This window comes from Rosa rugosa, chromosome 5, assembly GCF_958449725.1.
Source record: "Rosa rugosa chromosome 5, drRosRugo1.1, whole genome shotgun sequence".
In the NCBI taxonomy this organism is placed as follows: Eukaryota; Viridiplantae; Streptophyta; class Magnoliopsida; order Rosales; family Rosaceae; genus Rosa; species Rosa rugosa.
The window spans coordinates 7,219,477-7,245,867 of NC_084824.1; the positions used below are offsets into that span (position 1 = coordinate 7,219,477).

Below are 26,391 nucleotides of genomic sequence, written 5' to 3' on the forward strand. Positions count from 1 at the left end.
ATGGAAAATGAGGCGGTAGCAGCTGAGACTGCAGTGCCTAAGGTGGCAGTGGTGGTCTGCCTGCTGAGGGGGAAAACAGTTCTGTTGGGACGACGTCGCTCCTCTCTTGGCAACTCAACCTTTTCTCTCCCTGGAGGTCACCTCCAGTTCGGTAATCATAATATGCATGTAGATTTTTTGAGATTTTGCTTAGATGTTATTCTCGCTCTACAACACAAATAATTACGTAGTATTGTGTTTTGTTTTGTTTTATGCATGTATTTTAGGTGAGAGCTTTGAGGAGTGTGCGGCCAGAGAAGTGAAGGAAGAGACTGGTTTGGACATTGACAAGATAGAATTGCTAACAGTCACTAACAATCTGTTTGTAGACGAACCCAAACCATTGCAGTCCGTTGCAATTTTCATTCGAGCAGTGCTACTGCTGGCCTATCCTGATCAAGTTCCTCGGTGTTAAGACCATCTCCAACAGATTGGTCTATTCCACGTGGAGACTTTTACTGGTAACAAAAGACGTATGGAGGCACTCCAACCCATAGGTCTTATCCTATGTGTAAATGACATATGGAGTTGGGCTGTCAAATTTGACCGACCAAAATCAATCTGTCTTTTGTTTTTTAATCATTATTTCTCTCTCTCTCTCTCTCTCTCTCTCTCTCTCTCTCTCTCTCTCTCTCTCTCTCTCTCTCTCTCTCTCTCTCTCTCTCTCTCTCTCTCTCTCTCTCTCTTCTTTCCCCACATAGCTTCTTTCTCTTTCCTTTTCCAATTCTGCATCTTCTGCATCTTCTCATCTTCTCAGGCCTCGGAAGGGTGGTTGTTGCCGCCCAATTCCAGATCCACAGATCATTCAAAATTGAATCGAGGGACTAGTGAGTGAGTAGTGACAGACTAAGAAAGAATTTGGCGATGACCGAGTCGACTCAGCTTGAGCAAGTAGCGACGATTCTTGGCCCCGACCCCCTCGCCTCTTTCAAAACCCTAATCTCCTACCTCCTCTGCCCCTCCTATTTTGAAAGCCTAATCTCCTCCCTCTTCTCCTCCAATTCTGAGCAGCAATCCCGGGCCGATCTCGTCTTCAACATCTGCAAAAACTACGATCCCGACTCACTCTCCCTCACACTCGCTCACCTCCTCCGATTCTCGCCCACACCGGACTCCCGATTTATCTCCGCCGTCCTCCTCCACAATCAAATCCGCCTCTGGCGAAGCCTCTCTGAGAACACACAGTCCATGATACAACAAGAAAAACAGAGAAGAAGAAGAAGAAGAAGAGTGAACATGACTAACCACGAAAGAGGAGAGATAAGAAGAAAGAGGAAAAGTGTTATATATATATATATAAATTCATAAACAAATAATAAAATAATATTTAAATTTAACACATCTATTGGAGTATAAATTTGTCAAAATTGACAATTGCCACCTCAACCTTCAAATTCAAATTTGACATAGGCATTTTGACTCAACCATTGGAGATGCTCTAACGAGTCAGTGTTGTGCCTCTGGTCAAGGTTTGCTGGAGAATGCATCGTGCTGATGTGGCATAGTTGGTTAATTACTTTTACCTAGCTGGAGTTACTTTCTGTAAAGGATAATTACCAAAGTTTGTTGAGGCTTAATCTAGAGAGTACGATAAATAAGGGTTATGTAATAATTTTCTGTAAGTTTGCATTATTGAAAAACGGAGTTAGATACTCTCTTTTTTCTCTCTAGCTCATCTTCATCTTCTACCTTGAGATTAAGCTTCCATGGCTGCAATGTTATCATGGTATCAGAGATATAGCTCTTGATCCTGTGGACTATTTCTTACTGTAGAAGTGTTCGTCTACTTCTAGCTTCCGCATTTGGGCTTCGTTGTTCTTCATCAGGTGAAAAACCCCTGATCTGCAATTTCTGCTTTGTTTCTGTGAATCAGGCTCATCGATTTCATCCTAAGCTTCATTTTAGTCATATCTTCTACTGGTGAGCTCAATTCTCACTACAGATCGCCTATTTTGACTTTGATATTCTGGATCTGAGTACTGTAGCTGTTCATGCATCATCTGGATCTTTAATCTGTGAAGTGTGATGATATATTAGCTCATAAGCTGTGGAATTTGTGATAACATAATAGATTGATAACAAGTGGTTTTTCTGTACATATTTGAGTTTGGATATGGATTTTGGAGGCTCGATTGTCTGAGATTTCATATTGAAGGGACTGTTATTCTATCAGGCTTATCATCAACCATCTTGCAGTATATTTCAGTCATTCTCTTTTTGTGGCTTGCAAATTCACTGTATTATCTTTTCAATTCACCTAGCTTACTGGTATTTGGAGTATCTACAATCCTATACATGTGTGGTTTTGCTGGATTCTTCCTACATATGATGGATGCTACTATGATTGAAAAAAAAAAAAAAAAAAAACTTGCATTGTTCTATGAAGTGCTGAAGCTTTTGAAATAGTAAACAGAGTTGTGATGATTGGTGATGTTACTGAGGGTTGGATGATGATGCTTAAGGACAGAGTCTTGAATTAAACTAAACAAAGTCATATTGCAAGCCATACGGTGGATTTGAAAAACAAAGTTCTCATAAAGTTTGGTGAATTTGGTGAGTAGTGAATTTGGAATTCCTTTGATTCATTGTGGAGTTGGATTATTTGACATAGTTACTTGGTGTCTGCAAACTATGGTTAGAGTATATATGGCCACTAGTCAAACTTTGTTTCAGATTTATATGTTGCTTGGTATGATGACGAGAAGATTGAAGTACGGTAACTTCATTACTTGGAGCTATCAATTTCAAACTCTTTTAGAGGGACATGACCTATTTGGTTATATTGATGGTAATACTCTTTGTCCTACAAAGTATGTGATCACTGATAGTGAGGGAGTAACAGGTGAGATCACTGCAGCCTACAAAATGTGGAAGAAAACAGATAAGGCTTTGCTTAGTCTTCTTGTTGCAACTTTGGATGATGAAATAATGGATATTGTGGTTGGAAGCAAGTCTTCAAGGGAGGCATGGCTTAGTCTACAACAGAGATTCTCTAACCCGTCTAGAGCTAACATAATGCAGCTCAAGACTGACCTTCAAACAATCAAGAAAGGAAATGATTCTATTGAGAGGTACTTAATTCGGGTGAAGCGTGCAAGATATCAGTTAGCTTCTGTTGGGGCAACTATTTCAGATGAAGACATAGTTGTTGTGATTCTAAATGGGCTACCTGCAAAATATGCAATTATTAAAACCGTCATTCGTGCCTGAGATACTCTCATCTCTCTAGAAAATCTCAGGTCTCAATTGTTAGCTGCCGAGAGAGACATTGAAGGCATTTTCCAAACTCATCCTCACATGTCAGCAATGGTAACAAGAAGCAACTATCAAAGAACTCATTTTTATGCTTCTGATGAAGGAGATAACATAGAGAAATATAAGAAGAATTGGTCTGGAAGTGACAGATACAATGGCAGCAGCTTCAACAGTTGGCCTTACAATTCCACATTCAATTCCACATTTCAAAACAATTGTAGCAACAAAGGTAAGTCATTTGCAGGTAAGTCTACCAATAACTGGAATAGTAATGCAAGAAATGGAAATGGTAAACCTAGCAACTCATGTTCTGGAGGAGGACACAGAAACTATGATGATTTCAACCATGGAAACAATAATTGGTTTGGAAACAATAGAAATTGCAATGCAAAATGTCAAATATGCAGAAATAAAGGACACAAAGCTGTGAACTGCTTTTATAGGAATGATATCCCACCTACTCATCCAAGCTTGTCTGTTGTGGTGTGCCAAATCTGTGGCCTGAACGGACATGCAGCCTTGGACTGTCATTACAGGTCTAACTTTGCCTTTCAAGGAGCCAAATCACTTTCTAATCTTACTGCAATGTTTGCATGTAATACCAATGGAGCTAATTCTTCTAGTGCTTCTACTTCTGCTCATGGTATTTCATCTGTTATACCATCTGTTGGTACTTTAAATTACTCTCTTGACACCCACATTGGAGTCTCTCCTGCTGTGGTTGAGGGGGGAGAACAGAATGTGATAAATAATGATCACAGTGATGTGCACTTGCAGTTGCCTCGCTCTTTTTCACAAGCTTCAAACAAGAATGGTCCAATAGCTATGGTTGCTCGTAATAGCATCAGTACTTTTTCATCTCATCTTGGTTATGTTGCACCAATTGATGAAAGTGGAAAAGATCCTGTGCATTATATATGTTGGTAGCCAAATTGCCATCGTCCCTTCCAAAGATGATATCCTTTATGCACAAGAAGACTCAAATTATAAGGACCCTATGGTGTTGTCTCGAGTTGGTCATCTGCCTATTCACTCCACCATGCTTGAATCATCTTTGCAACCTAAGACACATGCTGCAACAAGAAATGGATTCTCTGAAATTGAAAATGACAAAGACAGAAAACTAGAGGTGCTTTCAAGGGTTGAATTTTCTCCAAACACAATTGGTAAATGTGGCTCCAAGAAACAAAAGTTTGATTCACCAGGAGTAGATGAAAACATCTTTAATCGCGTGGCTACTAGCACTAAGCAGGTCCAGACACAACCTCAATTGGATTATGGTCAGGAAACTATGGATCAAGCATATACTCAGAATTTCATGCTTACTAGGGCCAAAAATGAAATTGCCAAGAAGCTGACATTTCAAGAGTTGTGTGCTTATAATGAGTCTTCATGCTTCAATGGCTTTACTTCTATACTGGATTTGATTCACAGAACTGGTATGGCTACATCAAGAGCTGGTATGCAAAGCATTTTCATGTTGTTAGAGAAATAGTGCAAAGGTATGATCTGCTGTTACTTCAATATGTTTCTACTACTGAGCATGCATACTGAAGATATTCTTGCCAAAGGTTTACACAAGCCTTGTATTCAGTATACATTACTCCAATCTCAGTGTGCTCACCCCCACTGAGATTGAGGGGAGGTGTTAACGAGTCAGTGTTGTGCCTCTGGTCAAGGTTTGCTGGAGAATGCATCGTGCTGATGTGGCATAGTTGGTTAATTACTTTTACCTAGCTGGAGTTACTTTCTGTAAAGGTTAATTACCAAAGTTTGTTGAGGCTTAATCTAGAGAGTACGATAAATAATGTAATAATTTTCTGTAAGTTTTCATTATTGAAAAATGGAGATAGATACTCTCTCTCTTTTCTCTCTCTAGCTCATCTTCATCTTCTACCTTGAGATTACGGAATGTTGAGCCAGAAATGTGTGATGGATGGGATTGGTACTGTGATGACCTGGATTTCTGTTATTTAATTTTGGTAATTAATAATGGACCAGTTGTACGAATAATTGTTATTGTGCTTTATTCGTAGATTGTATGTGAAGTGGAATGGTTTTCGTCCGTATAATTATTTGAATTTCACAGTTTAGGGAGTCGTGTGAAGTTTGACTTTTTGTACGTTGGGATTCTTGGGAAACTTCCTTCATGAAAGTTGTAGAGCGCGTCGATACGAGTTCGTGGACATACGGAATGCGGGAATCAGAGTTCGTATGAGAAAGTTATGGCTAGCGGAAGAAGTTTCCGTTTTAGTATAAATAGAGGAAAATCAGAAATTATTTTCATTTTTTCACTTTCCATTTCCGGAAAGGTTTTTCTCTCTCTTTTCTCTCTCGGTCGACTCCTTCAGAAACAAAATTTTCCGTCTGACCCGACCCGAACCTGGCGATCCGACCCGGCCGGAACTCGCAACTCCGGTGACCTCTGGCCGTGAATTTTGGACAGCTGGTTCGCCTCCTCCGTGCGCTCCTCCCTGTGGTGTCCTCTAGCGTCGATAGCCACCGTGTACGGCACAGCTAGGCGGTGTAGCTTGGCGTTTTCTGACCCGACCGGAAAACACAGCTCCGGCGATTGCACGGCTTCAAGTTTCTTGTTGTGAACTCAGAACAGCCTCCTTGATCGATCTATGGTCTTTGTTTCGATCGATTTACGTGGAAATCGGTCCAACTCAGTTTGATCAAAAATCCAAAGCTTGTGAGGTAGTTTTCGATCCCTTATGGTTGTTTTCTGACTTCGAGCTAGTTATGAGATTTCACAAGCATGCTTAGATGAAGCTTTTTGATGTTGGGAGTTTTGTGAAATAATGAGTTTTGGCCTGGGGAGGTGCGCCACCGCCTGGGGAGGTGCGCCACCGCCTGGGGAGGTGCGCCACCGCCTGTGGCGGCGTTCCGGCGGTGTTCCGGCCATGTATGGGACTGTTTCTGGTATTATATGTCTTCTACTCGTTGATACGAGCGTTTTGATATATAATATGCAAGTTTTGGAGTTCAAATGAATTTGTTATGATTTTTATCGTTTCATATCGATGAATTTATTCGATCCGTGAGGATTTGAGTATCCGATCGACTTGTGGTTTGGTCATATCGATCGTGAGCGTATTCCAGAGACTTTGGGAGGTCTTGGATGTGGTTTTGCCTCGATTGGCGCCACTTTGGGGATTTTAGTTCAAAATAGGGGTTTCGGACTTAAATCAAATGTGAATCGTTACTAAGTGGAAACCGTTTGTGATTAGGTACTTGACGAAGTATTTGGACGGTTAATTGGCGGATTGGCCGCTTTGTTCTCGGTTGAAGACGCAGCGGGAATTCGAGGTGAGTAAATCTCACAAGGATCTTTATGAACAGAAGTACCATTATTGTTTTGACGTTAATTAATTAACTGCAAACTATAGTTGGTATTAGTAGGCATTCCTGAGCGAATGACTACGTATATATATATTTACGTGGAATATATATATTCTTGTGGATGGTATTTGATGAATAATATGCATGATGATGCTTATATTATTGTTGAATGTGACTTTTCATGGAAACAATATTGTGGAAAAAGATGTTTTCTATTGTTGAAATGTATTGAGTTTGATATTACATTTTTTAGTCAAGCGTGACTCATTTAAATGTATTGGTCTTTGTACCAAGAGTCACAGATGGTGAGCAGGGATAAGGAAAGCCGAGATTAGATGTTAGTAACGTTTTAGGTCAGGTGTGACTTACTTAACGTTCGACTTTGAGACTGGACGGGGTCTGGAGGTCATATGTCACAGATGGTTACAGGTTGCAGATGGCGACCTTGATGTTTGATTTCATGATCAGACGGGGTCTGAAATCATATGTCACAGATGGTGACAGGTCGCAGATGGTGACCAAGGCAGGAAATAGGTAATTACGTCCTTGGTAGGACGAGTGATTACGATTTCAATAGAGCTCTAGTCTGTCTGTCATGATAGCTTATGGGAGTAACGGTCGAGGTTGCTGGAGACTCATAGGTATGTAGTTTAAAGGAGAGTTCCGATGGTATTCTTCTTTAATTGTCTAGATGAGGCTTGAATTGCTACTTGATGGTTAAGTTAGCAAATAGAACATTGTCACGGCGGTGACTCATGTTGTCCTTTCTGTGGAAAGGATATGGAATGTTAGAAAGAATCATGATTGCATGTGTTCCTTAAGTAGATTGATGTGAGTTGTTGATTGATGTTCATGAGTTACTCATACGGCACTATGCCAAAAAGGCCTTCTGACGACACACATCAGACGACATAAGTTTTGTTTTATGTCGTCTGGGTTTTTCAGACGACATAATTTTTTTTTATGTTGTCTGAATATACACTGAAACCATACTGGTTTAGTTTGGAAAAATGGTGAGAATTCAGACAACAAATTTGTGTAGTTGTAGAAGGTGGTGATTTCCTATCTCAAATTTGGATAAATGGTGAGAATTCTGATAACACATTTGTGTAGTTGTAGAAGGTGGTGATTTCCTATCTCAATTTTGGATAAATGGTGAGAATTCTGATAACACATTTGTGTAGTTGTAGAAGGTGGTGATTTCCTATCTCAAATTTGGAGGGATATCCAAAAGTTGATTAATTCTTTTCCCTCTCAAATAGCCGTATGCCTTAGTTGACTGGAATATGTTGTGACATTTAGACAATATTTAATTGTTGTCTAAATGTGGGGGTTGTTTTAAAATTTCCCAAGTTATTTGACTTGTGCTATTTGACATATATCCCTCGCAATTAAGTCACTTTCGTTCTGTCCTTCTCACTCGATCAGTCAGCTCTCTCATCTCGACCTAGAAACCGCGAAACCTAAAACACCAGCCTCGCTTTCTCCTTTTCACTTAGCTCTCTCAGCTCTCTCCGATCTCGGTTCTCTTTCAGCCAATTTCGATTCGGTTATTTTCAATTTGGGGATGGGGTGCCTTTCATCATCGTTCAGTGTTCCGGTTACATAAAACCCAGACCTCTCTCTTTCTCTTTCAGCCTCCTTGATAGACGACGACGGCGAAACAGTCTCATCTCGACCTAGAACCGGTGAAACCTAAAACACCAGCCTCTCTCTCTGTCCTTTTCACTTAGGTCTCTCTGATCTCAGTTCTCTCTCAGCCAATTTCGATTCGGTTCTTTTCAATTTGGGGAAGGGGTGCCTTTCATCCTCGTTCAGTGTTCCGATTACTTAAAACCCAGACCTCTCTCTCTCTCAGCCTCCTTGATAGACGACGGCGGCGAAACGGCGGCATTAAATGACTTTGCTTGGTGTCTCCTTCAATCCGAAGTCAATCACTCAGTGAGTCATCGTCTTCTCTCTCTCAATCTCTCATGGACGGTCGCCGGTACTAGCCCTAGCTCTCCCTCTGTTCTCGAAGCTCGACTGCACCATTGAAGCGTTGTTTTGAGAAAGGTATTGGCTTTAGTCAATTTTTCTGGGATTTATATGATCTGGGTTTCGTTCAATTTCGTTTTTATTGGGTTTTTAATGCATGTGTTTTGTTTCTCAATAGATGAAATTGGTAAGTTTAATTGAAACACGGTTGTTTTGCAGATCTATACCTTCAAATTCTTCACCCCGAAGCAATCAAGAGCCAACACAAGAGTTCCCTACAAGAAAGATTAGTTTGCTATATCGACCATTGGGGCTTGGTTGGTGTGATTGTAGCAAGGTTAGTCCTTTGTACACTTTTGAACTGATTTTGTTAATAGCAGATTAAGAATGGGGAGGACACCGTCCCGATAAGCATGGTTGATTTTTTGAAGAACCAAAAACTGAATTGAGTTTGGTGATTGAAATAATTTTATGGTCTATTTTGTTGCCCGATGAATTGAATTAGTGCAGCAGTGGAATGGTATTTGCCTAAAAGAGAGTAGGTTTTCAATTCAATGGTAGAAATGTGGTGGTATATTTTGATATTTGTTCAGATCACTAGTGCAAGAAAATTTAAGTGGTGTAACTGTTTGTTCTTTTCTTATTGGCAGGGTGGTGTCTCTCTATGTGATGCTGATGATCTGTCTTTAACTTTAGAAAAGGTTAGTCTACTACATATGTGATGATACATGTGGTAAAGATCAATGATTTTTTAATATTCTGGATTAGGATGAAGCACATTTTAAATTGATCATTTCTTTTGTGAGATTGTTGCTTTTGTTTAATTGTGTAGTGGTGCGAGTGGCTTCTACTTTCTGATTTTGTGTTTCTTTTCTTGATAATTATGTTTTATTGATTATACTTTACAGCTGTGCATATACTTCTACTTTGTAATTACTATATGGAGTACTTTCTGTGGTTTGGTCGGTAATCTTGTTACCATAAACTTCTTACTTGCTTTATTAGTAGTTAATGATGTTTTGGTTCAAGTTTTGAGCTGGGTCTTTACAGTAATGCATTTGGATGATTTTCTTTAATAAATGTAGTGATAGTTTGCTAAATCTCTTTTTACTATAGCTCTCAGAATTACATTCCATTGGGTTGGGGTTAAATTGAAAAGAACAAAATGAGAAAAATCAGAAACGGAGAATAATAAGGTTGCTCTTTTAAGAGCTGAAATGTTCGAGGACCCTTTGCTTATGCATTGCTAAGACTGCCATATATGATTATTATTATTATTTTATAAAAGTAAACTCTTAAGGATTGAATAATTCTAGTGCTCACTTTAGTGATGTGTTTAGAGGCTAAATACTCTGAGGTCAGATTGTAACCCCTTTCTACCCTCTTTAAACTTATTTTGTAACTTCTTCATGATGGGTGGTCAAATGTACATCTGCATTTTTTTTTTCTTTTGCCTTTGTTGTACTAACACAAGAATATATCAAATGCAGCAGGAGGGCGAGATTGGCGTACAGGAGAGACGCTCTGAACACAAAGTAACCATTTTGTAAATTTTTATTCCCAAAGTGAGTCGGCAATTTATATGACACTATGATCCTTTATAATATTTTTGATATTTTGATTTTGTTTGTCTTTTTTTCTTGTTTTGAGTTTGAATAATAGTTCTTCTTTTTCTAACATGTTCCTTTTGTTTTGTTGACCTTGATAGGGAAACTTGGTGGTACAAAAGGATTTGTGAAGGAAGGCTCACTGCTAGTAGTGTAGTGGAGAAAAATAGAAGGTTTTTTTGTTAAAATTTCTGGTGAGTCTTCAATGTTTGTGATTTATATATATATATATGAGTCAGCAAGTAGCTAATTATCGTTTTGCTGATGTCTTTGCCTGCACATAATGATTATATGTTTACTGCTAGCTAGTTGAGTATAATCATAAGTTCATTTTTTATTCCGTGATAGAGTATTGTATTATTTTGTATAATAGAAGTATCAGCATGGAATGCAATCTGAACATTAGAATTGTCATGGATCGATGTAATTGTTGCAGCTATATGTGGATGAATTTGTATGTGTTAAGACCACTCTTACCAGTACTAGTCTTAACAAATATACTGTATATTAGAAGTATGAGCATGTTAAGCAATGTTACTTTTACAATTAGCATCTATTTGAGTGTGTTGAATTTGTTATATATGAAGGAACCTATATATTTAAGATGGATAAGTCATGGATGCATGCTGATAGAAGATCAAAGAAGTTTGAGGTAGGAGTAGCAGAGTTTCTCAAGTTTGCCGAGTCTAATGCCAATAACAAAAACAATATTTCTTGTCCTTGCTTGAAATGTAGTAACACGGAGGGATTTTCTGTTGGAGTTATTAAGGATCATATATTTTGGAATGGTATTAACGAAAGTTATAAGCATTGGAGGTGGCATGGGGAAGCTGCTACATCTGCTATGAATGACAATAGAGTTGAATCTGAAACTGTAGATTGGGAACCTGGGATGGGGGAGAATGATTGGGGCTTTGGGGAAAGTGAGGATGAGCAGATTTCCGAAGACTCTAATGAGTTTTTGAAGTATGTAGAGGATGGGGATCAACCTTTGTACCCTGGTTGTACGAAGACAACCAAGCTGAATGGTCTGATTCAGACCTTCAATTTGAAAGCAAAGCATGGAATGACCGATGCTTGCTATTCAGATATGCTTATCATGATTGGGGGTCTGCTTCCTGAAGGGAATCAGGTTCCTTTGTCTTTGTATGAAGCGAAAAAGACACTTAGTGCTTTAGGGATGGAGTATGAAAAAATTCATGCATGTCCTAATGACTGCATCTTGTATAGACAGCAGCATGCAGATGCACTCATCTGCCCCAACTGTGGTGTTCCAAGGTGGAAATTGGGTAGGGATAAAACTGTGAAAGAAGGGATACCTGCAAAGGTTTTATGGTACTTTCCACCAATCCCAAGGTTCAAACGATTGTATCAATCGACCAACACAGCTAAGAATCTTACTTGGCATGAGTTTGGTAGAAAGAAAGATGGAATGATGCGACACCCAGCTGATTCTCCTACTTGGGAATTACTTGACAAGCAATATCCAGAATTCAGTAGCGACCCTAGAAACCTCAGACTAGCTCTATCTTCTGATGGATTTAACCCGCATAGTTCTCTAAGCAGCAAGTATTCTTGTTGGCCAGTTATACTGGTCACATATAACCTTCCTCCATGGCTTTGTATGAAGAGGAAGTTTATGATGTTAACATTGTTAATATCGGGACCAAAGCAACCTGGTAACGATATAGACATCTACTTGCAGCCATTAATAGATGATCTGAAAATATTGTGGGATGGGGTTGAGGGAGTATACGATGCACTAAGAGGGGACTACTTCAAATTGAAAGCGGTGCTGCTGTGGACTATTAATGACTTTCCCGCATACGGGAACTTGTCTGGTAGCATTGTTAAAGGATACAATGCTTGTCCAATATGCCTTGACCAGACTCGACCTCATAGGTTGAAGAGAGGTAAAAAAATGGCATTCATGAGGCATCGCAGGTTCCTACCTAGACATCATCCGTATAGGAAACAGGCTGCTGCTTTTGACAACACCATAGAGGAGGACCTACCTCCTCTACCATTAACCGGAGAGGAGGTGTTTTCTAGAGTAGAGGGTCTGAATTGTGTGTGTGGGAAAAAGAAACGCTCTCCTCCTGCCAAGGGTGTTGAAGAGCAAGGGAGACCTTGCTGGAAGAAGAAGTCTGTCTTCTTTGAACTAGAGTACTGGAAATATATTCCGGTACGACATAATCTCGATGTCATGCACATTGAGAAGAATTGCTGTGATGCCATCATTGGTACGCTGCTGAACATTCCCGGGAAGACAAAGGATGGGGTTGCAGCGCGTTTGGACATGGTGGAAATGGGTATTAGGGCTGGTTTGAACCCAAAAGTTGGTGCCAAAAGGGATAAATTACCTCTGGCTAGTTGGAACTTGATGCTTGCTGAAAAAAAAATAGTTTGTGGCTCTTTTTTTGAAATGACAGTTCCTGTTAGGTTTTCGTCAAATGTAAGGAATCTTGTCTCTATGGAGGATTTAAAACTTGCTGGTCTGAAATCGCATGACTGTCACACTATCATGCAGATTCTTCTTCCTGTTGCTTTACGTTCTGTTCTTGAGAAGCCGGTTAGGTATGCAATAATCCGCTTTTGCCTTTTCTTCAAGGCAATATGTGCTAAAGTGATCGATGTTTCGAAGCTGGAAAAAATGCAAGCAGACTTGGTTGTTACTGTTTGCTTATTGGAGAAGTATTTTCCGCCTTCATTTTTCGACATTATGATCCATCTAACTGTGCATCTCGTACGAGAAGTTCAGCTTTGTGGTCCAGTATTTTTTCGGTGGATGTACCCCTTCGAGAGGTACATGAAAGTCTTTAAAGGGTGGGTTAGATGTCGAAGGCATCCTGAGGGATGCATAGCAGAGTCTTATATTGTTGAAGAGGCTGTTGAGTTTTGCACTGAACGTATGCTTAGTGATGCTTCTACTGCTGGAATCCCTGAAAGTTCCAAACCACGAGCCCGTAATGCATCCAAACCGCTATCAGGCGCTACCATGATTTCTGTCTATGGCAAGGAGATGCATGAAGCACATCTGTGTATATTGCAGAATACCGAGGATGCAAGTCCTTATTTCATGTAAGTCATAAACTTTTAATTATCATCAGTTTTCCTACAGTCCATGAATTGATTCAATATTTTGTTACTTAAATCATTGAGTTTTCTGTGTTTGATATTCAGTGAACATCTGGAATTGTTGAAGCTTCTCAATCCAAGGTTTTCCAAAAATGAAAAGTGGCTCAAGGATAAACAAAACAAGACCTTTTCTGTCTGGTTAAAAGAAAGGGTATGCGATCATATACTTGATTCTTAGTGATTAACAAAAAATAAGATTTTAACATTACGCTAATGTAATCTATTATTGATTTGAAGGTTTCAAATGAACTGCAGTTTCCGGACAATAATGTTTCGGAAACAATGAGGTGGATGTCAAGTGGACCGAATCATGTAGTGCCGACCTTTAGTGGATACCAGGTTAATGGTGTTGATTTCAACACTAAGGAGCGGGACAATGTGCGATCAGTGCAAAACAGTGGGGTTTTTTTGGTGGCTGATGCAATGCAAGTTTCTAGTGCAAAGGATAAAAATCCCAAAACTAATGATATGGACTTCTATGGTGTCATACAACAAATATGGGAGGTGGACTACTACAAGTTTAGGGTACCGTTGTTTAAATGTGATTGGGTTGAGAATGTTAGGGGCATTAAAGTAGATGAACTAGGGTTTACATTGGTAAATCTGAATAGGAAAGGTCATCTTAATGATGCTTTTGTCTTAGCTAGCCATGTTAAGCAAATATTTTACATTGAGGATCCCCTCGATCCTCAATGGTCAGTGGTTGTAAGGGTCCCAGATAGAGACTATCAAGGGACTGATTCAGATGAGGAGTTAGAAGATATTGAAGTAGAACAACAGCCATTTGAAGCAACAATGCCATCGATCGAGACTTTTGATAATATAGATGGTGATCAGCATAGCAATTATATGCGTCCTGGAGATGAAGCAATATGGGTGGAAAATGACTGCAATCAACGTGGCTGAGGGGAAAAAAAAACATTTAGTTAAAGTTGTTTGTTCATGATTGACTTGTTTTAAAATTTCCCCACCTATGTACTGATGTGTTTGATGAAACATGTATATTAACACTTCCAATTATGTTAGTTATTTCATTGTCTTCTGTGTTGTTTAATTTTGAGTTGTGTTAGTAATTTCATTAATTGCTTTATGTGTTTGTTATTTCATTGTTTTATGTGTTTTTGTTTCATATGTTTATTGACATTAATTGTTAACCTATATTATGGGGCTAACTGTGTTTATTGTGTATTGCAGGTCATGGCTCCATCTGCAAGCACATCAAAAGTTGCTAGATCTATAGCCTTAAGGATGAAGGCGGTGCAGATGAAACGTTGTAGAAAAACCGTCTCTGAACCACCTATTACTTCTCCAAATCGTAAACCTACTACCCCCAAAAAGGCTGCAGCAAGACTGATAGAAGCCAACAAGGCTACCTCTCCTAGGAGAAGTCCGCGAAAACATAAAGCTACTCAGTCCAGCAAGGATGTGTCCTCTAGGAGACGTATGGCACCTCCTAAAGCAGTAAATTCCAAGGTGGCTGTGGCAGCAAAGAAGTCGTCGTCCGGTCGTAAGTCTGCAAAGAGCAAGTCATCCGAGGATTCTGATGATGATGACAACATCACTGGTGGATTGAGGTTGCTTAAGCGAGGGATGGTAAGCATGAATAAAATTACTAGGCGACTGATTCGAGGAAAGAAGCTAAAGGTGAATTCTAATGCTGATGGGGAGCCAATTGGGAAGGCAGCTAAGGAGATGCAGTCATACATTGGGGTGTTAGCACGCACCAAGATCCCAATATCTATAAATGATTGGAGAAATGTGCCTTTGGATGAAAAAGACAAGATTTGGAATAGTATTCAGGTAAACAATCAGTCGATATATAAGTTGTTGCTGTTCACTAATTTACATTTCATTATTCTTATTTTTTTCAAAACACAGTAACTAAAGCTATGATACTTTGTATTCGTTAATGTGTAGGATGCTTATGTGGTGCCAAAAGAATGGAAGAAATTGGTGATTACATCAGCCGGCCACAAATGGAGAGAGTTCAAGAGCAAACTAACGAACTGGTACATTATTCCCTATCTGGATTCTCCTGAACTTTTAAAGTTCCCTCCAGATGATTATCGATCCATTGAGGTAGATGAATGGAATACGTTCGTGGCTGATAGAACTTCAGAACAATTTCAGGTTTCTCTAATACCATACTTGGACATGCAGTTGTGGAACAGTTTATGCATTATTAGTTACTGATTATGCAAATACTAAAATATAATGCATAAGTTCACATATGCTTTGTAGGTACTCCGTGAAAAGCAGAAAATAAAGAGGAAGGAGAATAAGTATCCTCATCGATTGTCACGGAAAGGATATGCTAACTTCCAAGAAGAATTGGTCAGTATTCGTCTTACAATCTATTTACAATATATTTGTTATTCTTTTCGGTTTACATAAAGCTGATCATGATCTCACACGTATCTATTCATATTTATAGGCTGAAAAAATACCGATTGAAGAATTGGATCGTGCTACGATGTGGATAAAGGCCCGGCAAGACAAGAGCGGCAACTTCAAAGGGCCAGCAGTGAAGAAGAAGGTCGAAAAAATTGTAAGTTCAGTTTTTTATAATTGTTTATTACTTGTTGTTTTTTTTTTTTTTTTTTTTCCAGGTTTTGTATCCGAAGGATAATTTTTGTGTGCTGTGATTGATGTCTATATCAGGAAAGTTTGAAGAGGAAAGTGTCTGAAGGAGAAATCAACCCTGAAGGAACAGATGATGTTCTGACTTTGGCGTTGGGAAATCCTGAGTATCCTGGTAGGGTACGCGGTGTTGGTGGCTTCGTCAAGCCTTCCGCATATTTTCATCTACCTAAACGCCCAATGCTAAATGTAGAAGATAGTGTTAGGGTAAGTGTTAAGAAGATACTAGCAGAAGAGAAAGAAAATATCATTGCTCAGGAAAGAGCCAAATGGGAGTTGGAGATGGAGCGACAAATTGCTAGGGAAAGAGCTGCTTGGGAGGAAAGATTTCAGAAGTTAGAAGCGATGGTTAAGGGAAAAGAGATGCCAGCTGACTCACCCAAACCTGTGACACCGCTGAATGATTTAGGCTCTGGTCAGGGCAGCTGTTCAAGGCTACTTGAACAGGCTGGTTTGAAAGCTATTGAAATTCAAGCCGCCAAAACTGCCAAGAAGAAGTTAGTTTTAGGGGAGGACCAGCAGAAAGTAGTTGAAGAGAATGAAGTCTTTGTGGATGGGGAGCTGAACATCAAACTAACCTCGATTATTGAGGAGGAGGTTAGGAATGATTTAACTCCAAAAAAAAATGCAGTTGTGGAGCAAGTGCAAGTGCCGGTAATTAATCGCTACCCTAGCTTTACTTTCTTTTTCCTTACAATTAGTTTTCTTTTCTTTTCTTTACAATTACATTTGATCAACCATATTGATGACATTGCTGCCTCAAATGTGACTAATGCTTACATATTTTTTGGTTTGAATTAGCAGGTTCAGTCCACCAATATTGTCCAGTCAGGGTGTAAACTTGCGATAGATTCATTGGACAACATAGTGGCTGAAGGAACGATCATTGAAGTGGATGTTGAGTCCAGCAAGCAAACCATCCATGGTGTTCCATTGGTTGAGGAAAATGTCCGAGTGTCGATCACCAAATCTATTGTTGCCAATGCTTTGCTACCAATTCCTATTAAGGATGAGATTCTGTTTGTCCGCGATGCAATTGGTACATGCATTGCTTGGCCTAGAGACTGGGTTATACCCACTGCAGCTGATGCAAAGGTAATGCAGTTTGCTTAAATTATTTGTCATTTTTAACCTTTTTATTCTTACCAAAATGACCATATGAGCTGCTATATTACATCATATAGAAATACTAATCATGCAATGTTATTTTTTATATCAATTGCAGCAACAAAAGCATAAAATTGTGAGGAGGAAAAAGAAGGATACATATGATGATTTTTTTGATCATGATGATTTGGACAAGCTGCCACCCAATTTGCCTCCACCACTTAAGACGTTGGCCACATGGGCTAATGATAACTTAAAGGATGGGATCACCATCCACACAACCTTAGGCGAGGAATTATTTGGATATCGAAAGAAGGTCGCCATCTTCAGAAGGGATGTGTATGCCATGACCAACATGGAGGAGGTTTCTGCCGGCTGCGTTGTGATGTATATGAGGTCTGTAATGCATTTTAAATGGAGTTGTTAATTCAGTGTTATTGAATGATATTTTGAGACTTGTGGTTTTACAGCTTCCTTTATCAAGTGTTGAAGAAATCGAAGATGCTTGACATGATTGGCTTCGTAGATCCTGCTAATACTGGTGTCATTGGCTGTGGAAATCCGACTGAACGGGCTCGTTCGTTGTCAGTTTCTTATGAAAGAGGGAAGCCTGGTCAGATTTTTTTGGTCCCCTATAATTCAGGGTACGAAAGCTTCATTCATGCATTTTTGTTTTTGTAAATATTGACTTTTGATCTCATAAATATAGCAATGCAAGTACCTAGATCAGATTCATGTTGGTATTGATTATCAAAAATTTGAATGCCAGCTGTCATTGGATGTTGACGGTGGCGAACCCCACTGAAGAAGTTGTGTATTTTATGGATCCGCTAAAGAGGCGACTCATCACCGGTGAATGGAGAACTATTGTGGACAAGTAAGTGCAGCTAGCTTGTTGGTTTTTTGTTGGTATTATGTACAAACAGTTTAGTCCTCTTTTTTTTTTGCAATCTTTATCGATTCTCAATTTATAAGTTGTTAGTTTCATCATAATTTTGTGTATTATGTTGTTGTTGAAGCTCCATCAAAATATTCAATGCCCAAAAACATAGGAAAGGCCGAAAGACTGTTCAATGGAAAAACTGTGCAGTATGTGTTCCCCATCTAGCTAACTATTTATATTTGCATTTTTCTAGTTCAGGCAAGGTTTATTAGGTACTGAAAATATTTATTTCTTTCAGGGCATTCCGGAGCAGATGGGTGATAAGACTTGTGGATATTGGATTATGCATTACATGAGGGATATAGTAGAGGACAAAAACCAAGAGTGGAGTGCTAAGGTAATCAGTAACTAATTTATTGTACTAGTGATTTATTGGATTAATTATCCATTGTTATGCATAACTAAACTTCTGTCCTTGCAGTGGGAAAGAAAAGCAAATCACTATTACACAATGGAGAATGTTGATGTTGTCCGGGCAGAGTGGGCAAAGTATGTTATGAAGTTCAGAGATAACTAGTGCATGTGTAGGTTTATTAACTAGTGCATCAACTTTTGGACATGGATAGTTGATATATATATATATATATATATATAGGCCAGATTTTGATTGCAGTACTGCTAGCTATTTTGCTTGTTGTTTAGTTGGTTGCCCACATTGTGTTGTGCTTCTGGTTTATTAGCAAGCAGTACTGCATGCATATATTTTGGTGGCTGCCCAGTTTAGTATATATGGGCTGTTTAGAACTGTGATGTTGATGATTAGGTTCTGATGTTGATGATTAGAACTATGTACCTGAGACAATGGTAGAACTGATGTTGATGATTAGAACTGTGATGTTGATGATTAGGTTCTGATGTTGATGATTAGAACTATGTACCTGAGACAATGGTGGATTAATGGAAATTGCAATGAATGATTTTGGATGTGGATTTTATGGTTTCAGGAATAGCCAATTTTAATTTCCAGAATGCATGCATACCAATTGTACAGGGGACTACTAAAATGTGTCATCACAAACTGCAAGCTACAACAAAAGCACACCAAAATGTGTGGTTGCAGCTGCACAGACATAACACAAAAATCAATAATAAGTCTATTGTCTGTTTGACAATGGGACAACAGAAAATTGTAGTCTGAAAGGCAAAACAACAACATAAGTTAGTTCAAAGTACTGGCTAAAGTGTATAACAACAACAAATAAGTGTGATTGGACGTGATTACAGACAATATAAATTAGTGGTCCTTGTTATATTCAGACCACAAAAATTTGTCGTCGTAATGAGATTGACATAACAAAAATCTATTGTCTAAACCATTTCCCAACATCACATATGTATAATTGAAAAATCTTTCACTCAACACTTAAATGTCATACAAATAAACCATAGAACGACACTTAATTGTCCTCTGATACACATTACAACCACATATAATTGTCGTGTAAAGTAAATTAGCACAACCTTTAAGTGTTGTTATATGAGAGAAGACACTACATATGAGTCTTCATATTTCTTATTTAAAGGCATTCACACCACACAAATAAGTCTTGCAATATGCTTCACAGAATAGTATTTCAAAAAATACTGTCATTGTTTTGTTTATCAGACAATACAAAACAGTTGTTTGAATGCTTTTAAAGAAACAGATCACAATGTTCCCAAAATGCAAAACTCATCAGACGACACATTTTTTATGTCGTCTGAAAATTCAGACGACAGAACTCTTCTGTCGTTCGATACGCCCAAGACACGACATCGTACTAGACGACACATTTTGGTTCGTTCAGACGACAGAACAGTTCTGTCGTCTGAAGGCCTTTTTGACATAGTGCGGACTTGCAAAAGCTTACCGGGTTTGTTGTTTGGCAACCCCGGTGCACCATTCAAACGGTGTAGGGGTTAATCCTGCAGGTCAGGAAAATCGTGGCTGAAGCTGAGGTAGCTTGTTGGCAGCAGAACGGGTAGGAAGCAAATTTTGTTGGCTTTGCCAGTGTATGACTTCCGCTATGTAGTAAGCTCTGAGGAGCATTTACGTTTTATTTTGTGATGACAATTTAATTCGTAAATTTGTGTAATATATAACTCTGTGGAGCGAGTGTATATTAATTTGGATTGTTTCAGGGCATCAGTATATACTTGTTTTAAGGGAAAGATGTTTCAGGTATTTGTATTGATGACTGAACGTTCACGCATGTATAATTATGGGATTATATATATCGATTTTTATTTTTGTTAAAAATCAGGGGCGTGACAGGTACGACTGGAAGAGCCTCCCAAAACCACTCCTTTGGCCTTTGGAGAAAGTGGTGCAAGGTGGGTTTAATCCGTTCCCAAATTAATCGGCAGCTTCAAGCTGATGTTTCTTGAAAGAAAGAAAGAAAATACTATTCTGCGTGTAACTAAATAATTCACTAAATGCTTCCTTTGAATGCCTAGTTCTAGACTAGCTTGTTCCCCCTATACACGTAGTCTTATATGGAACTCGACCATGTTAGCAATTCTGCTGCTGTTTGCTAGTCATGTTGATATTAGCTTGTTGAATATTATTGTAATTTTTTGGCTTAACCTAGTTCCTTTGATCATTTGCATATATTATGCACTTTTTTTTTGTTTGACTAAAGATGGAGAGAAGCTTAGTTGACACAATTACAATGCGATTAAAAAAAAAGAGGAGGCATATTCACAACACCATGTCAAAGGAAGATGTGTGGCAATTTGTCAAAGCGTCAGTTTATTTCCTTCCACAAAAAATTTTAAAACATAAACAAAATTGTCTGCAAAATTCGATATAAGCAATTGAAACAAACAAACTCGAAATGCAAAGGCACAGCATATTTACAAAGTAACTTGTACAATACAAATTAACCTCCAAATAATATTGAAAATTTGAAATATTTATTGGACAATAACAAAATACACCGTGACTCACCGACTCCATAAGTGAAGGCACTGCTCAGAACATGGGCTTCTGACAACAGCAAATTCTAGAAAATGAATAGGCTTAGACTAATGTGATAGGCTCAGTTTGACTTTTAGGAAGCTTTATGTTGTGTCATGACTGGGCCTATTACTTAAGATGAGCTGGGCTGAACTTTTTGATGAAGTTTATTTTTGATATTTTTTAAAGCCGATGATTATAATTAAGTTAATAAGTTTCAGTTGGTTAACTAGATGCCGTGGTGGGGGGTAGGAGTGAAATCCGATGATTATAGTGTTGTTGGTTTGTTGATGGGTTGTGAGTAGTCTATTTATGAAACTAGAGTTTGAGCTCTATCATGGATTTGATGTAATAAATATGTTTTAATTCAATGGTTTTCAATTTCATATATGGCATATGTTCTAATCTATAATATTGGGCTTAGATACATGATTATGAGCTTGATTAACTATTGAATGTGTGGATGAGCATATCTAGAAAAAATTAGGAAGTCTAACACCTTTCTAATTTATTGTTATGACACTAGTTTAGAACATGGTTAGTTACACTACCAATTTCGATTGTCGTATTGGTTAGCTTGGGAATCTTGATTCTAGAAATCTTCGCATTTTGGTGCAATTAGAGGCTCTAACAAGCTCTAACAAGGCTCTAGATTGTCTCAATTGAGTTTCTAAGGCTCTTGATCCGGAGTAGGAATACCATTTAAGAAATCTAATGAGCCTTGAAATGTCTTGGATACGGTTCTTGATGCTATTATGAATTGAATGACCATTTTTGAAACATATTTGTGCATTAAATTTGGCTAGGAGGATACCCTAGTGGCCTAATTTCTATCTCTTGATTAGTTTCTATTATCTTAATTTTTAGTTGCAATTTTAATTTTCAATTGTCAATTTATATCTTCCAAAATCAAAATCAAATTTCACAAGCCACTTTCATTGTCCATACCACTTGGTTTTGAGTTTCCGCATTCACTTGTGGTTCTCTTGACCCATTTCATGCTTTTTTGTTCTGAGCCGGACATTTTAATAGCTTGGTGCTATTTTTTTTAGATTTAAAAATTGTTGGTGACTTAGTAATCGACATAACCAAGGATTAGAGTTAACTTTTCAATCCCGTAGTACAATAATTTCGGATTCAAAAATTTCTCAATTCTTTTATGACTGTACCCTTTTGCGTGGAATGTCTTTGTGCAGGACTCTTTCATTATTTTGGTGCATCATTTTCATTATTTTCAAATATTTTATGTTTTTGTTCTTTAGATACACCGATAAAATTGAAACGATATACGGAGAGAAAATTAGCCTATTTTTAACTGTTCCAGAATGTTTTATGTTTCTTGGCTATCCAAATAACATTATTGATCGATGTTACGTTGTAACAAACATTAAATATATATACGTAGCGAGTGGTTGCATCTAAAAATCTGTTACAGTATCACTTCAAGTTGTTGCATGTGGATTGTAGTTAGTTGATCCGTGATATTTGGTTGGTCCAAAGCCTCTAATAATAAACTGCCCTTCCAACTATTTCTCTGTGTATTTGGTTTGGTGGACTCAGAATGCAATTGCAGACTGCAAATTCAACCAGTTTTGGCAATAAATAATAGTCTGCTTCACATGTGGAGCAGCAGCAGCAACTGGGTGGTCATGAGTGAGAGACAATATTCCAGATAGTTAAGCTTCTTCTTCCCTAGGGATTTACCAAATTCATATTATTCAAACATAAGTGGGTGATAATGAAGACCTAGCCATCTAGCACACTCTCTTCACTGTAAGAGGTTTATTGGCTCAATGGTATTAGCCATCATGATTATATCCCAATTAGTGACTAGTCATAATGCGCCAATGTCGAACGGTAGACTCTGAAGACAATTAGACTACTAGAGTATCCATTTTCTACGATCTCACCCGTTATATTTGAGTTTGAAGAACAAATAATTGTAACATTTTAGAATTTGTGAGCTTTGGTACCGTGTTAGACGGCCGTGAAACACAATTAGTGCCTGTGCATAATAGTCGCAACCATCAGTCCAATCATTCTCTCAAAGCATTAAACAAGATGGAGATGCAATAAATTATGGTGGCTAATTGGGGCTCCTGGGTTCAAGTGCAATGTTACTGGCAGTAGGGGCAAGATTGGACGGCCCTACTTGAACTCAGTACGGTCAGTGTGGGCTTTCCCTGTCCTTGGAGCTATCTCCGATGCAAAATCAGTCAAGCCTCACATACACATCCCTTATTTTCTGCACAAGCCCCCCTACAGTACTGATAAAGAAATAACACAAGGTTTTGTCTCCTCTACCTCCATTTTTACACCAAAACCTCTTTCAGTTGTCTATTTCCATCCTTCCCCAGATTCACTTTTCACCTATGGTTGGTTGTCTCTAGCTTCTTGTTATAGTTAGGTGGTGGCTGCTCACCTTCTTTTTTGTTCTGTCAGGACTCTCTTTCTCTTGGCCATTCTATATTGCCCCCATGACAAAAATGTCAAAAAGGGTTCCCATTTTTCGACTAAAGCACCCATTATAAGATGTAACCCCCAGAATATATAGAACCTAACACAAACCAAATCTCTCCCCATCTTTTACAGTTCTCTATATTACTCCCTAGTCACACCAAGTTCAACCACATTTCTCTGGGCTTTCTTCTTCTACTTGTGCTCTGTCTTAATTTCCCAAATGAGGACAATCATGGCAGCCAAGACCCCTCATGACTCGTCCTTCTCATTTTCTAGAAGGTACTTCTGGAAAAAGAAGGTCGACGATGATGAAGACGACGACCACGAAGTCCTCAACTTCAGTTCCTACTCACATTTCTCCGAGCAAGAGAAAGAAGAGGAGCTAGTCCGAAACATACATATGTCAACAACAAGCGATCATCAAATTGCATCAGTCCTGCCTGAAGTGCCACGGAAGAAACACTCACTGGTCTCAGTCTCTAAGCTCCGGTCAGCTCTTACGCTATTCGGCAAGAGCCGTTCTGGCTCTCGCTCCGGTTTAATGGGTACTCTTTTCGGGTATCGCCGCGGGCATGTTCACTTGGCATTTCAGGCGGATCCCAAGTTGAACCCTACGTTTCTCATCGAGCTGGCTACGCCAACTAGTGTTCTGGTTCGAGAAATGGCTTCGGGGTTGGTCAGGATTGCGTTGGAGTGTGAGAAGAAGACTGATCCTAAGAAGAAGGGGTTGAAGTTGCTGGAGGAGCCGCTGTGGAGGACTTACTGCAATGGCAAGAAGTGCGGTTTCGCTATGAGGCGAGATTGTGGTCCAGAGGAGTGGAAGGTGCTGAAAGCTCTGGAGCCAGTTTCAATGGGGGCTGGGGTTTTACCTGGGAATGAAGATGGAGCTGGATCTGAAGGTGAGCTCATGTATATGAGAGCGAAGTTTGAGAGAGTTGTGGGGTCTAAGGACTCAGAGGCCTTCTACATGATGAACCCTGATGGTTCTGGTGGTCCTGAACTCAGTGTTTACTTGCTTAGAGTCTAGTTTGGCTATGAACTATGAAGAGCAACAACATCATCCACTCTACTTGTTAAGTCATATGGAGCACTGAAAAGTTGGTAGTTCAGTTTACCCTTGATTGTGTCCCTCTTTTAATTTTGTTCATTTGGAGCTAACGCTATGGGGTTTGAGACTTGTATCATGCTTCAAATTTTGGATTGTGGAGGGTTTAGACATGGGGGTTCTATCTAGGTAGGCAGTGGGGTAATTTATGTATAGGTTTTCTTCCTCATTTTCTAGCTAAAATGTGGAGAATGTTGGATACTTATTGTGAGAAGGGTTATTATCACAAATGGTACCTGAACTTATCTTCTATTTTATCGATGGTACCTGAACTTTAATTTTGATCACAACCAGTACCCGAACTTTTCGATTTCATTTTAAATGGTACTTAAGGCCACCTTCGGTAACTATTCTGGCCAAAAAAGCCAAATCTAAAAAATAATAATAATAATAATAATAAAACAAGTTCAATATAAGTCTATTATCAAAAAATCATCACTATATATGATTGCAACCCTTGAAATCATGAAAAATCATCACTATGATTGCCTCCCATGCCGTTTTTAGTCGGAATAGTGACCGGAGGTGGTTCTAGGTACCATTTAAAATGAAATCGAAAAGTTCGGGTACTGGTTGTGATCAAAATTGAAGTTCAGGTACCATCAATAAGATTGAGGTATAGTTCAGGTACCATTTGTGATAATAACTCTTGTGAGAATGAAGTTCATATTCTTTGAAATTTGAAATGTTTTGTCTTCCAATCTCCAAATGCCAAAATCAGTTTTTATGTTTATGTCCATTCTGCAATTTACAGAGTCCCCTTGGAAATTCAACCATTGCAAATTGGCTGGTTGCTATACATTTTGAGTGAGAGCTTCGAGCATATGTTTGTGCAGGTTTATATGAAGATGGCTTGTACTTTTCACCTTTAATTACCTTCCCTAAAGCAGAAGTATAAGATCATGATGGAGAAATAATGCTTCTGTTTTCACTACTTGGAAACTGTTATCCTGCCATCAAAGTAAAAAAGGCTTCTTATACTTTACATTGTTTGTTGTTTTTGCTTGCTTTGATGATCATAGGAATCATGACAAGTGGCATAACATATGAAAATCCCAAGAACTCTTACCAGTTTTTCAAACTAATATTTTGTAGATGAACTTAAAACTAATTGCTAACCTTATTATTTTCTCTCGAGTGGATTATTATAGGTACTGATTAGGTTAACAAAATCTCTCTCTCTCTCTCTCTCTGTCTCTCTCTCTCTCTGACATTGGAAACTCGAGAAGAAAATGAGAATGTGTATTCAGAGGTTGTTGGTTACAGCAGGGGCAAACAAATCCATTGGGATTCCCTCCTCATTGTCCAAATGGTCAGGGCTTGTTGTGTGGTTTTTCAGCTTGTTGTTTGGTTTTTCAGCTCCATTATTTTCAAAAGATTCTGCCCCCTAGCTTGTCTCATATTGAAAAAATGTCACCTCTCTGATCACCATGTCTGTAACTTTCACTTTATTGTCATACCAGCTAAGAAGCAAGCAAAAGCTCACTTCTTTCACGGTTTCACCAAGAGAGTTCATGAATCATGGAGCAAAGGTAAAAGTCTCTGCTCCGCTATTCGTAAACTCATGAATAGTCATTGTATGTATAAACTCTGATGGAAAGGCATATATTCTCATTTTGATTTGGAGTGTTTTATATTACAAGGATTAAATTCTTATAAAGAAAAACCGTTAGATTAGTTCATTGTGTGGGAAAAACTGCAAACAATGACTACTCTAACACCACAGAAAATTGTAATTTGTAATGTGAACCTCTTAATGTTTAGATCCATAACCAATTGAAAAGGGAAACAGGGTTGCCTTTGAGACAACAACAGATCGAACCCTGTTTCCAATATC

The 26,391-nt window shown here is 38.7% G+C and overlaps 3 protein-coding genes across 3 annotated transcripts; all 3 read left to right on the forward strand.

Annotated features, from left to right (window-relative positions):
- Positions 1-454, forward strand: LOC133711135 (geranyl diphosphate phosphohydrolase-like). The gene is made up of 2 exons (XM_062137301.1): positions 1-151; positions 267-454. Exons 1-2 carry the CDS (start codon positions 1-3, stop codon positions 452-454), a joined length of 339 nt encoding a protein of 112 aa, XP_061993285.1.
- Positions 455-10,105: 9,651 nt separating this feature from the next.
- On the forward strand, positions 10,106-18,930 carry LOC133712759 (uncharacterized). Its single transcript, XM_062138873.1, has 14 exons — positions 10,106-10,181; positions 10,325-10,417; positions 14,556-15,161; positions 15,279-15,491; positions 15,603-15,695; positions 15,796-15,909; positions 16,023-16,655; positions 16,806-17,096; positions 17,227-17,504; positions 17,579-17,752; positions 17,878-17,985; positions 18,128-18,197; positions 18,290-18,388; positions 18,473-18,930. The coding sequence occupies exons 3-14, from the start codon at positions 14,559-14,561 to the stop codon at positions 18,566-18,568; spliced, it is 2,772 nt and encodes a 923-aa protein (XP_061994857.1). The 5' UTR covers positions 10,106-10,181; positions 10,325-10,417; positions 14,556-14,558; the 3' UTR covers positions 18,569-18,930.
- Positions 18,931-23,142: 4,212 nt separating this feature from the next.
- LOC133707789 (protein MIZU-KUSSEI 1) lies at positions 23,143-24,806 on the forward strand. The gene has a single exon (XM_062133274.1). It carries the CDS (start codon positions 23,670-23,672, stop codon positions 24,474-24,476), a length of 807 nt encoding a protein of 268 aa, XP_061989258.1. The 5' UTR covers positions 23,143-23,669; the 3' UTR covers positions 24,477-24,806.
- The last annotated feature ends 1,585 nt before the right edge of the window (positions 24,807-26,391 follow it).

Bases quoted from the DNA above. Each gene is read 5' to 3' on its own strand.
- LOC133712759 (XM_062138873.1), top strand. From the start codon at position 14,559: ATGGCTCCATCTGCAAGCACATCAAAAGTTGCTAGATCTATAGCCTTA. The intron at 15,910-16,022 runs GTAAGTTCAGTT...TGTCTATATCAG, and splicing joins AGAAGAAGGTCGAAAAAATT to GAAAGTTTGAAGAGGAAAGT. The intron at 17,986-18,127 runs GTAAGTGCAGCT...TTGTTGTTGAAG, and splicing joins TGGAGAACTATTGTGGACAA to CTCCATCAAAATATTCAATG.
- LOC133711135 (XM_062137301.1), top strand. From the start codon at position 1: ATGGAAAATGAGGCGGTAGCAGCTGAGACTGCAGTGCCTAAGGTGGCA. The intron at 152-266 runs GTAATCATAATA...CATGTATTTTAG, and splicing joins TGGAGGTCACCTCCAGTTCG to GTGAGAGCTTTGAGGAGTGT.
- LOC133707789 (XM_062133274.1), top strand. From the start codon at position 23,670: ATGAGGACAATCATGGCAGCCAAGACCCCTCATGACTCGTCCTTCTCA.